General features: G+C 36.8%; 1 protein-coding gene across 2 annotated transcripts in view; it reads right to left on the minus strand.

The window, feature by feature from the left end:
- The window catches only part of LOC136854477 (cell adhesion molecule 2-like), a 113,317-nt gene extending 100,591 nt beyond the window's left edge, over positions 1–12,726 (minus strand). The window contains exons 1-2 of one of the 2 annotated variants that reach the window (XM_067130781.1): positions 12,544–12,726; positions 8,330–9,002 (exon numbers count right to left, since the gene is read on the minus strand). In XM_067130781.1, the coding sequence (XP_066986882.1) occupies positions 8,330–8,408 (79 nt within the window). In that variant the 5' untranslated portion in view covers positions 8,409–9,002; positions 12,544–12,726. Of the gene's footprint in view, positions 1–8,329; positions 9,003–12,463 lie in introns of both variants that reach the window. The other variant, XM_067130780.1, reaches the window with a different exon arrangement.
- Between the last annotated feature and the right edge of the window lie 402 nt (positions 12,727–13,128).

Raw genomic sequence — 13,128 nt, forward strand, 5'->3', positions numbered from 1 at the left:
ACTGCTGACCTGCTGATCACGTAAGGTTGTATTGTCACCGGGATAAAGTAACAATGCAAAATTTCAAGTCCATCGGACAAAGGGAACATGTCGAAAATTGAGTTACAAGTTTTGGCCCAAACAGATAGATGCAGAAGTTAAATAAAACATGTAAAAAGTCCTAGTTAAAATATCGTTCTCTTGTTGTATAATGCTGTATTTCCCACCCCATTGATCGTTTAAATAAATAAGTAGAAACATAAACAAGTATCTTTCACTTAGCGTAGTAATACGAAAAAATTTATGCGTTTCTCGGGAAAACACTGAATATAATGTGCGCCTAAGCGAGGATAGGAAGACACATTTGTTCCGAAAGGCTTCGAAACAGCTTCGCAAGGATTCGGTACTCGCGGGATTATGAGACAAAACATTATCCGATTTTTAGTTGCGTTTTTGTCCATTTCGAATATTTTTATTATTTCCTTATTCCTAGATGAATATTTTTGTTATTTCCATATTCATAAATGATCAATAAAACTCGGAGTAAATTTTAGTAGTCGGTATTTTTCAATTAATCTTTTTTTTTTTTTTTCAAAAGATTCATTACTTTCGGCAGGTTGGTTCAGGCGAATCGTCACATTTTCAGGATTAGTATTTTTCCTGCTCACTAGGTGGGGGACTTTGCTCTTTACGTCTTACTTATTTCCTTCAGAATTTTAGGTTAATATTCTTTATTTATCAATTATCCTTGAATACACAGGCTTCTGTAGCGTTAAATATCCGGAAATTATAAAGCCTAATGGTCAGTAATGCTCATTGCATTTAAATGCAGGAAAAATTGATAAAATTAAAACAACAAAGTGGCCATGAAAGTGAAACATTCTCCCAGCCTTTTCTCACGCCACTGTTGCCACAAGACGAGGAAGAAGAAGAAAGCTATCAGAATCGCATCTGGTAACAGTGAGGAAAGCACTTACTCGGCTGCAAGGGGATTATGTTGTATATTCCATTGGCAGAGGCAGCACCAGGCACCAGCGGTGATTCAAATTTTTACAAAAGGATGGCGAGTCTGAAATAGAAGGAGCGTAATCCCCTTTGCGGGACCCGGGGATGAAGGTTGTTTGGTGAGACATCGGTGAAAACTGCTGGTGAGGAGATGAGATGAGTGAGCTGTTCCAAAGGTATGACTGTCTCTTGGTGCTGATGCTACTACTACTACTACTACTAGTACTACTACTGTGATACGGCCGCTGTAAGAAAACCCAGGTGTGAAATTGATGAGCCGTTATGAAGACCTTCTTCTACTACTACTACTAGTACTAGTACTAGGACTGCGACCGCTGTAAGAAGACCCAAGTGAAATTGATGAGCCGTTATGAAGGTCTTCTTCTTCGTCTGCAGCTCGGCCCGTTTCTATGTGGGGTCGCTGTTTCCTATCAGTCTTCTCCAGGTACCTTCCTCTGTCCAATGCATCCTGACTTCTTCAACCGTTCTCCTGCATGTTATTTTGCCTTCCTCTTCTTCTTCCCTCCATCTCCATGCTCTTAATAACCCTTTTACACATCCATCTCAGCATCCCCATCTCTGGTCTGAAGAGCCGTTATAAAGGTATGTTTCTGTTACCACTACTACTACTACTACAGTCACTCTGAAGTGGAAGCTGCTACAATGGTTCTGCTACAACTAATCACTTCTACCATTTTACAGCCATACCTTTTTTTAATGGAAGGGGGGAGGGCATAATGGCTGATATAGGCTAAATATAATAGAGGAGATGTCGCTTAATTTTTAATAATGAACAAACAGATTAGACCGAGTCGCTATTTCTTATTACTAGTCGTTCAAGTGTTGCTGATTACGTATTTTCTTGAATCGCAATAAATGTATTTTGATGGAGCATCAAGCACTTAAGTCTCTCTCTCTCTCTCTCTCTCTCTCTCTCTCTCTCTCTCTCTCTCTCTCTCTCTCTCTCTCTCTCTCTCTCTCTCTCTCTCTCTTTCTCTCTCCACGCCAGCAACGTCTTACTAAAGTCGACTACCAGCCAAGTACAATGGATTTTAAGGACAGTCAATTGGACAGCTAGATATTTCAGTCAAAGTAAATATAGATATTTAAAAATAAGTATATCATATGAGACTAAAGTAAAAAAAATTCCTAAGGAAAACCATAATGAAAAAGTTATAAAAGAGAGAGAGAGAGAGAGAGAGAGAGAGAGAGAGAGAGAGAGAGAGAGAGAGAGAGAGAGAGAGAGCTCGAAATTCGCACTACTGTCAAGTGGAACGTAGAAACTCCGCTACGAACGCGCTAAATTTAGCGGAAAGGGCTGTCTAGGCTAAATCCCCTTTTATTGCTCAGAACTGAAAATACTACGAAGTTAAATCTATTTATCTTTTACGTTTTTAGCTAAAAGAGGAAGGACGCAACGAAGTCACGATCGTAAAAACCAAGAAGAAGAAGAAGAAGAAGAAGAAGAAGAAGAAGAAGAAGAAGAAGAAGAAGTTTTAAAAAGATTTATTCCTTATTTCATGACGGGCCTGCGTTTACTTTCCATCACCATAAAAACTCTTTAGCAGACGGGGAGGGATTCCATATCCCAGGCTTATACAGTATAGAATTAGATCTTCTTTCATTTGTCTAGAGAGAGAGAGAGAGAGAGAGAGAGAGAGAGAGAGAGAGAGAGAGAGAGAGAGAGAGAGAGTTTAAAATATCGAGTTTTGTGTTCGTTGTTTTCCTGTGGTAATTGTCCAGTTTATGTGTATATATATGTATATAATATATTTATATGTATACATTATATAGCTAATATATGCATGTATAAAACTATATATATATATATATATATATATATATATATATATATATATATATATATATATGTGGTCGTAGGTACTTATCTTCAAAATGGATGCTATTTGCATATGTATACATATAGATACATAGGCACTCGTCCACATGTATACTAATATGAATTTTTGTCACTTATACATTCTATGCATTGTCTGTTGTTTGTAAACCCATGGGCCAGGTTCGAATCCTGCCCGGCGCAGAAGCGCTTATCAATTATATTTCATTTTGGGTGAAAGTTATTCGCAAAATGTAATGGATTCAAAATTAAACAATATTTGTGGTTTAATATTTGTACCTAAACACTTATATACACATTGTCTCCGTATGGTGGCAGTGCCGTCAGTGCATCTCATGTGGTGCACTGTAGGCATTACTTAAGGTTCTCTGCACCGTCCCTTCGGCCTCTAGCTGTGACCCCTTTCATTCCCTTAACTGCACCTCCTTTCATATTCCCTTTCTTCCATCTTACTCTCCTCAACACTCTCCTAATGATTTTTAGACTGAGGCTAGAGGGCTGCAAATTGGTACATTGCTCATCCACCGTCCAATCATCAAACATACCAAATTGCAGCCCTCTAGCCTCAGTATTTTTTATGTTATTTAAGATGAAAGTTAGCCATGATCGTGCGTCTGTCAACGCTGTGGGACAAGCCACTACCGGGCCGTGGCTGAAAATTTCATGGGCCGCGGCTCATACGGCATTATACGCTGTACAGAAAACTGGATTGCGCCGAAGAAACATAGTGCAGCTGCGAGGCGTTCCTCCTGTCACACCTTGAAAACTTTCTTACTCCTAATTTCCGTTTCAGCGCTGAATGACCTCATAGGTCCCAGTCCTTGACCTTTGGCCTAAATTTCATGTTTATATCCATTCACTTATATACACACATTGTGAACAGGCTCCTTGTAATGTAGTCCATTTCCAAAAAAAAAAAAAAAAAAAAACACAAAAACCAGGCATAACCAGTCACTTACCACCACGTAAACAGCCACCGAGATTCGTGCGCGCCAGGGACGCCCTCAGTTATTTTTCCTTTTCATTTCTCCGGTAATTAACGGACTTAGCGAAGTGAATGCCAAGGAATATCTGCGGGGGGAATTTCAGTAAACACCCGAGCCATTTCTCATCTTGTCAAGGGGTACACGTAAAGCATTTTACCTGTGGGCTAAAAGCAATTTCCTTTTTTAATGTTTTTTTTTTTTTTTGGCTCTTACCTGGGGGTTTTGGTCGTAAGCAAGTGTGTCCTTAGCTATTTGGGACATTCGTCACTGACAGTGTTTTTTTTTCCCCCTCTAAGTTTCTTTTTTTTTTGTGAGGAGAAAGGATTTTCTTTTTTCTCTTGATTTCTTTGGACAGAGTGTTCTTCCATCACTTCTTCTTTAGACTGAGGTGGTATTTTTTATTTATATATATTCTACGGGGAAAGCGGGCTAGTCCTTTTATTTTTTTCTAAAAGAATGTAATGTTTTTTTTTGTATATATCTTTTAATCAAGGTACTGTGTTTATTTAAGAATTGTGGACCACACTTCATGTTTTTTTCTTGAAGAAGAAGAAGAAGAATTGGTGGAATTTACGTTCGGGAATTGCTTACTTTGGCTTGTTTACAACTGGGAAAGTTATCTTCAGAATTGCAAACATTTTAGCCAATAATACAGTATTTTTGAAGTGGCGTCTAGTCATTACAGTTATGTGTAATTAACAGCTAGCAAAATATGCATGACTTTGTATGTGCGTTTGTATGTTTAGTAGAATAGACCTGATAAGATGACAAACACACACGTATATATACATATATATATATATATATATATATATATATATATATATATATATATATATATATATATATATGTGTGTGTGTGTGTGTGTGTGTGTGTGTGTGTGTGTGTGTGTGTGTGTGTGTGTGTGAGTGTGTTTGAGTGATAGCAGTGATAAAATATTTCTCTCCATATAAATTACACATAGATTCCTTTTCTTTTCTTTTGAAAAACTGATTCTTGTTTAGTATTTATTTTATAAACGAGGTTACATGGGAGTTACGTAATAATTTTATAGCAGAAAGGCGTCTTCAGTATAAAGGAGTTTCGCAAAAGTTATTCATTAAAAGCCCAAATTATCAGGAGATCCTTTTTTTTAATGCTTAGGACATCACCCTTTTAAATCGTCCCGCTAATGTCATATAATGTCCTACTTGACTGAAGGACACTACTGCTTGCCTTGCATCATCCTAGAACTTTTCAGTCTTCCTGCAAATGTCCTTCCTTGTTTCAGAAAGTCCTTTCTGTATCCTTAAGGATGCTTCTTCCTTACTTAGTCTTCCTGATGTAATGCTTCTATTAACCGTTATATTTTTACAAGGATGCAAGTCATAATTATCATCTTGCAGTTGTTTTCCAAGCCACATCCTGGATGTGCAATGGCATGCTGCTTTGTAAGGTTACTGCTTTGTAAAGTTACTGTTTTGCAAAGGTTTACTTTGAAAAGATACTGCTTTGTAAAGCTACTTCTTGTAAAGATACATATTTGTAAAGACCGTTTGTAAAGATATTGTTTTGTAAAGTTAATGTTTTGCAAAGATACTGCTTTGTAAAGCTACTGCTTGTAAAGATACATATTTGTAGAGACCCTGTTTGTAAAGATATTGTTTTGTAAAGTTACTGCTTTGCAAAGATACTGCTTTGTAAAGCTACTGCTTTTTAAAGCTAATGCTTCGTAAAAATACTGATTTATAAAGACCCTGTTTGTAAAGGTATTGCTTTGTAAAGTTACTGCTTTGCAAAGATACTGCTTTGTAAAACTACTGCTTTGTAAAGCTAATGCTTCGTAAAAATACTGATTTGTAAAGACCCTGTTTGTAAAGATATTGCTTTATAAAGTTGCTGCTTTGCAAAGATACTGCTTTGTAAAGCTACTGCTTTATAAAAATACTAATTTGTAAAGACCCTGCTTGTAAAGATTCTGGCTTGCACACATACCGCTTTGTAAAGTTACCTCCATGTAAAGACAGTGCTTCGCAAAGATACTGCTTTGTAAAGACAGTGCTTTGTAAAGCACCTCGCCCTCCGCTGACCCCCAACATACTTCAAATCATTCGCTGGCCAGCTCGCTTGGCTCCTTACATACCCAATGAAACGAGCGAAGGCAGGCAGGTAGAAGTCTTATAGCGCCTCTGACAAAAATAGTATTGTTTCTCTGGCCGCAATAGTGCTGTTTCTCCGATTGGGACTGACTCTTCTCGCCCCTCTCTCTCAGTAGAGCTTCTGAAACCTACTTCACGTCTCCACAAAGCTCTTTCCTACATCCTGCTCTCTTTCTAGTCGAGAGAGAGAGAGAGAGAGAGAGAGAGAGAGAGAGAGAGAGAGAGAGAGAGAGAGAGAGAGAGAAAAAATAAAAAGAATCGACATAAAAAGAGGTGAAAAAGAGCCGTCCTTTTCACTCACGCGACAGACTCTCTCTGCATTGATTTGCGGTCGAATTGGGGCTAATGGTCGCCGCTGTTGAAAAGTAGTAGGCCTATAGTCTAGGCTCCTTCCCTCCAGTGCAGTTATTTGTGCATTAACAATTCCAGTATCATTACTTTTCCATTATCCTTTACGCTTTTTTTTTTTATTAAATTTGACAAATTTATTGTAGTTTGTAGTTTTTTGCTCTCTGAAGTTAGGTCCCTCTACCAAATAGTGCCTTGTCTTAAGTTTGCTTATTCCGTATTGTGTTGAGATACCCTGTAATTACATGACTGTGGTGGTTATCTTTGAAAAGTGAATTGTGACTTTCGCATTTAGCCTCTTGCGTTATTCTGTCGTCATAAGCAGCAACTATATATAACACACACGCATATATATACACACATATACAGGTATATGTATATATATACATACATACATACACACGTATATATGAATGTGTATTTATGTATACACTCACAATAGATACAGAGAGAGAGAGAGAGAGAGAGAGAGAGAGAGAGAGAGAGAGAGAGAGAGAGACACGACAAATCATCTGTCCTGTCTACACCCATTAAAATTCTGACAACCTTTATCACGGCAATAATTATGGACTCTCCCGTATTTACCAGTAGATTAATATTAATCTATATAAATACCATTAATTAGAGTTCGTGCTCCCTCCCGGGATCCTCTGGCTTTGTCCGTTATGATGTAGGTCGCGATGTTCCATAACTTTTATTAAATATGGCATTAAATTGTTTATCACATCTGGCGTACCGCAAGGTATGCTAACGGCCCTTTCTGTCTGCGCTATCGCCCCCAATCTTAGATCGGCTGAATGCTACCTTCGTGATACTCTCAAGATCATTACCGAGGAATTTTAGAGTGAGATTGAGGTTGTTACATGTCATAAACATGTCATAAACACGTCGGAAACTTGTTGCACACATCCCAAACAGGTTATATACAAGTCACCTACTTGTTGGTGGTCCTGATCAGTGCTTCGTACGTTTATCTAGCATTCGTTTTATATATCTGGTCGCCGACTTGTTTGCAACATGTTTGTGACACGAATGTGATAAGTAGCCAACATGTTTATGACATTTTTTACCATAGGGTGGACGCACCCTTACTTAGTCGTTCATGTTTGTCTGTGAGATTGTGTTGGTCAGTTTGTAAATTTGTAAGATATCTTCAAAAGTCACTGATAAGTTTCAGTTTATAAAAAAAAAAAGTTACAAGGACTGTCTGCCCTCATCGTCTGATAGCCGCGCTAACAACTGCATTAATGCAAGTGCAAGTGATCAAGTTTTATCATCTGACGTCGAGATGAATTGGTTCAGGATATATATATATATATATATATATATATATATATATATATATATATATGTGTGTGTGTGTGTGTGTGTGTGTGTGTGTGTGTGTATGTTTATATATATATGTATGTATATATATCAAACTGCATATAAAAACAGGCTTCAGCAAGGATTATAACAATTAGGTAAAATTTTATCCAACGTAAGCGGTATAAATAGCCGTATCAGTACAGTAACCGTGCTGGCTTAAAGATAAAGAAAATTTAACCTCAAAACAAAGATAATCGCCTTAAAGATAGCTTATCTGACCTGACTGATAAAAAGATAATGCGCAGAACGAAGGGAGAAAAATAGAAAAAAATAAGCTATATAAAAAGATAATAAACACTCATACGTGCAGACAGTGAGAAACAGAATCAAGATAAAGATAAAGACAATCGAAGAAGATAATAAAAGCGGAGTAATAAGAAAACAAAACACCAATTCGCGGAGCTAACAAACATATCCCACAAAACATTCATAAATCCCTGACGGTCTATGTAAGGCGAAAACGTCCTCCAGATCAAGATAAAGATAGAGACGAGGGCGAAGACAATTAAGAAAAATTAAGAGAGGCAACAAGGAAGGAGATCAAACGAAAGAAGAGAAAGAAGCAGCGAGGGCCGAGATCGAGATAAGGAGAGGTAGAAATAATATTTGAAGAGATAACAACAGACTTTCTCTGAGCTTTCCTTACCTGGGTGGGCGGTGGCAAAGGCTAGGTGGCTGATTAACAGCACCCAACTCAGAATGATATTTTCGCTCGCCACGACCATTGTGTTCCTCTCAGTTGAAAAATATATGTATGTTTATTATCTGTAGGATAATCCCGAGTGTATTCAGAGCTAGTTTCCGCGCTGACTCCTTGTTTAAGGTTAAAACATTGCACTTGAATCGCACTGGTCAATTCTCACTAGGAATTTGGCACTCAGGTACTCTCCACCTGATCACAGAGTTGTCATCATAACAGCACTTTATTAAAGCATAGATTCTTCTTCTTATTTCCTTATCATATATTCTTAGTTGGTTCGTTTTGGGCAATTCATGATCACCTTTTCCTCAATACACGCCGCTCGACCTTCTTGATTTTCGTAAGAGCATGACATCTTTTTCAAAACTCATGGTGAATTTTTTCCCAGTGTTTTGCGCGAGTTTCCAACACAAGGAACCACTGTGAATACTTCACGATATTCGCGGTCGGTGAGCGAATGTGTACTTTTTCTTTCGGTCACACTTTTGTTGTTGAACACCTGACAAGCTCACAGGTAGGTGGGTTAATGATTATCCGATTCGTTTTCGGGTTTCAAGATGACGCAATAATTTCCTTCTTTATTTTCATCTTTCTTCACAAGGGCTGATTAGGTAAGAACCTGCAACGCCAGGGAAGATTATGTTAAATTCATATATTTTCCGATAAGCATATAGAAAAACGAAACTAAAAAGTCCTAATGCAAAGTCAATTTCAAAAAAAAAAAACTGTTGATTACCTCAGGAGAAACAAGCGACGCGGTTGTTAACTGTACTCTGAACAAGTCATTCAGCTCCGGAAAATACAACATTAAAACTTGTTAATGCGAAGTATATTTTTTTTAAAAACTGTTGATTACCTCTGGGGAAACAAGCCATGCGATTGTTAACTGTACGTTGAACAAGTCATTTAACTCTAGTTTCACTTTTACGAACAAACACTCCAAGCTTAAGAGGTCAAGCCTGTTTGCACAGAAAGACACTTCTGCGAGATTTCTGTCAGTGAAAGGATAATTCCGTGCGTTACAGCGCCTCTCCTGTGGCTGAAACTGGTTGGTTTAGAGAGACGAAACCCTTTCTACGAGAGAGACCTCCGTGTTCCAAAATTCCGTGTCCAGAGTCAACGACCACATTACGGACAGGTAAATAAATAAGCCACACCTGAATCTCAAAGGACGTGGACTTGTAAACGAAAGTTAACACTTGATGTGATGGAAATTCTGCTAAGCTTTGGCAGTGTTACTCATCAAGGTAAGATTTCTAAGTGTATCCCCTATTACTGAGTATATATATGTGTGTATATATGCATACATGTATATATATGCATATATATAAACATTTACAGTATGTATATATATATATATATATATATATATATATATATATATATATATATATATATATATAAACATATGTATATGTTTATATATGTGTGGTGTGTGTGCATGCATTTACATGAATATTTGCATATAAATTATTTCCTGAAATAACTTAGTGATTACTCTTTGCTAGGTCACATAAAATTCATAATTTTCTGTGTGTTAAATCCGCTAAGAGTAACACCGTGTTCCCCATGTGTTATGCGTTTCCCACGTGCTGCGTTCCCTGGGAACCCACTGTTCCCCATACGCTACGTTTCTCAGCGTTTCTCACGTGCCATATCCTGTGGGAAGTCCTTCATGAAATCCTTATGCAGAGATCCTACGGTTCCTTCAGTTCCTTAACATATCCAATGACAGTTTTCATTACATTGAGTATAAGGGAACGAGATAAGTATCAGTGTGTTTTCGGTGTTAGATATCCTTAACGCACCTTATACGCCTACATTAGTTATCTTGACTCAAACACATTTTGGATTATGACTCTAAAGGGGTATATACCCAAACAGTATTGTCGTTACAGGTCATTCTATCTTTGGGTCACCCTTGGCCGAGAAAATGATCAAAAGGACAACGTCACTGAGGTTTTGTTCAGGGGTCAATGAAACGCGACCGAGGGAGACTTCAATTGTGCCTCGAGTGTCGTCTGCTTTGCGCAAAGTTTTGGTGAGAAGCTTTGAGGAAGAGGCGCAATGAAACGCGCCCGTGTGACGTCGTATCTCGATTTGTGCATATATTTTTTACCAGATAGTATAACTTACGATTTTGATAACTGTTTCCCATGTGCAATGTTTTGATTTTTTAGTTTTCTGAAAATAAAACTATTGTGCCGGCTTTATTCTGTCCGAACTTTTTCTGTCCGCCCTCAGATCTCAAAATCTACCGAAGGCTAGAGGGCTGCAAATTGGTACACTGATCATCCACCCTCCAATCATCAAACATACCAAATTGCAGCCCTCTAGCCTCAGTACATTTTATTTTACTTAAGGTTAAAGTTAGCCATAATCGTGCGTCTGGCAACGATATAGGCCAGGCCACCACCGGGCCGTAGTTAAAGTTTCATGGGCCGCTGCTCATAGAGCATTACGCCGAGACCACCGAAAGATAGATCTATTTTCGGTGGCCTTGATTATACGTTGTACAGAAAACTCGATTGCGCCGAAGAAACTTCGGCGCATTTTTTACTTGTATTTTATGACCCCTATTTATCGTCCAGGGGTATCTAGCAACTGACCTATCTGTTAGTAAGTCCGTCCTTCAGCTGAGACTAAATATTTTCATTTAATTTTCTTTGAATGATACGATTTTTCTCTCTTCTCGGTGTGACTAAAATAATACGTGTTTACTCCTTGAATGTGGAATTCTCTGCCTTCGTTTGTGTTTCCTGAGTCCTATAACATGTCGTTTTTCAAGAGGCGAGTCATTCATTGCATAGGAGATTAAAGTCACTTTGGAGAGGGAATCCATTAAGAATTTTATTTTTATTTTCTTTATTTTATGCCAGGCTAATTTTTGCTATTATTATTATTATTATTATTATTATTATTATTATTATTATTATTATTATTATTATTATTATTATTATTATTATTATTATTATTATTACTGTGTAATAAAAATCCACAATTAAATAGTAAACTATATTACAGTTTTTCATGAGGTTGTGAATTTCTTAGCATTATTATTATTATTATTATTATTATATTATTATTATTATTATTATTATTATTATTATTATTATTATTATTATTATTATTCCTAAAAATCTCGAAATAGCAGGAGTCACTGAAATGGTGAAGAAATCCACAATGTTTCGGATGTAAATATATATATTTCCAAAGTATATATTTATATCATACCACTGTGAATTTCTTCACCATTATTATTATTATTATTATTATTATTATTATTATTATTATTATTATTATTATTATTATTATTATTATTATTATTATTATTATTATTGTTGTTGTTGATTACTGTCATTATTGTTGTTGTTTTTACTTATTATTATTGTTTATTATTATTATTATTATTACTTTAGATAAAAAACCAACAGTTATATTAATGTATTGTATCATTCTTACTATTGTTATATTAAGGTGATGATAAAATTATTAAATAATTATAAGTCATCGAGATAAATTGGTAAATCGATGTATGCCGTTAGGAATGTCAAAATTATTATTATTATTATTATTATTATTATTATTATTATTATTATTATTATTATTATTTTTATTATTATTATTATGATATCTGAATATTTGTGAATTATGAACTTTATGAATTTAACGAATTTTACAAGAACTCTCCAAGTATCACATCTTATTGGGAAGCATAGAAGATGTTTGTGTAGACATGACCTTACGTAAACAAACAAGCATTTATATTTTTCTGTGTGTAACAATTTAAAAGTATAAGTAAACGTTTAAACCATTCCTTTCATAATTGTTTTTCATTCGTTGTTTCGCCGTAGGAAAAGACAATTCTTTTCTTTATGTTGTTTCTCATCCCAAAAATTAATTAAGTCATTCACTACTAATTAAAATGATAATTGTTGAAAGGTAAATTTATTTCGCTTTAGACAAGAATTAGAGAAATGTTGTATACCAACCGCAAATATAAAGGTGCGTTTATTTAAACAAAGTTTTATTAAATCTGTTGATTTCTAGTTTTTATAACGAAGTTAAAAGCCTAATTACCATTCAGATATTAAACAGAAAACTTGGACGGAAGCAGGTAACGTGAGAACCATTAACCGTCTAATTTTCGAGTAAAGTACCGGTAGGGAGAAACCGCCAGCAAGTGGCGCGAAAATCCGCGGGGTTAAGAAGGCACCGTTCCTTCGAGTGGCACTCTACGTGGCTCTCCCCCCCAAAAAAGAGGGTGCGAGATCGGGCACACACAACAAGCTCTCTTTCCACTGGTCAAACTGGCACTGCCAACACCAGGCAGCTTTCCTCCCCTCTGGTGCCACTGTACTCTTCAGCAAAGTTGGCACTCCGCGACACAGAGGGGATTTCAGCGCTGCCAACGACCGACCGTTCGTTTTGTTTTGACGTCGTTTAAACTCGCGACGCCGTTTGGAAGTTTAATTCGCATCCGCGATCGTTCTAGGAACGATTTTCGCTCCATCTATTACGTCAATTTTAAGGAAATCGTAAACGATTCATCTGACAGACTGATTCCATGATCGGTATTTGGCCCTTGGCAACGCTGCCTGTCTGCAGTTCGCAATCCCGCCGCCAGGTGGAACGGCCAAGTTTTAAAGAGTCAAAGTTCCCTAAAGCTAATTTACGCTGAATCCTGACTAACTTCGTACACACTCCTTCGTTACTGCGGAGTGAAGTGTTCCGAACTTCAGCTG

The sequence above is a fragment of the Macrobrachium rosenbergii genome, chromosome 29, assembly GCF_040412425.1.
Source record: "Macrobrachium rosenbergii isolate ZJJX-2024 chromosome 29, ASM4041242v1, whole genome shotgun sequence".
Taxonomy (NCBI): domain Eukaryota; kingdom Metazoa; phylum Arthropoda; class Malacostraca; order Decapoda; family Palaemonidae; genus Macrobrachium; species Macrobrachium rosenbergii.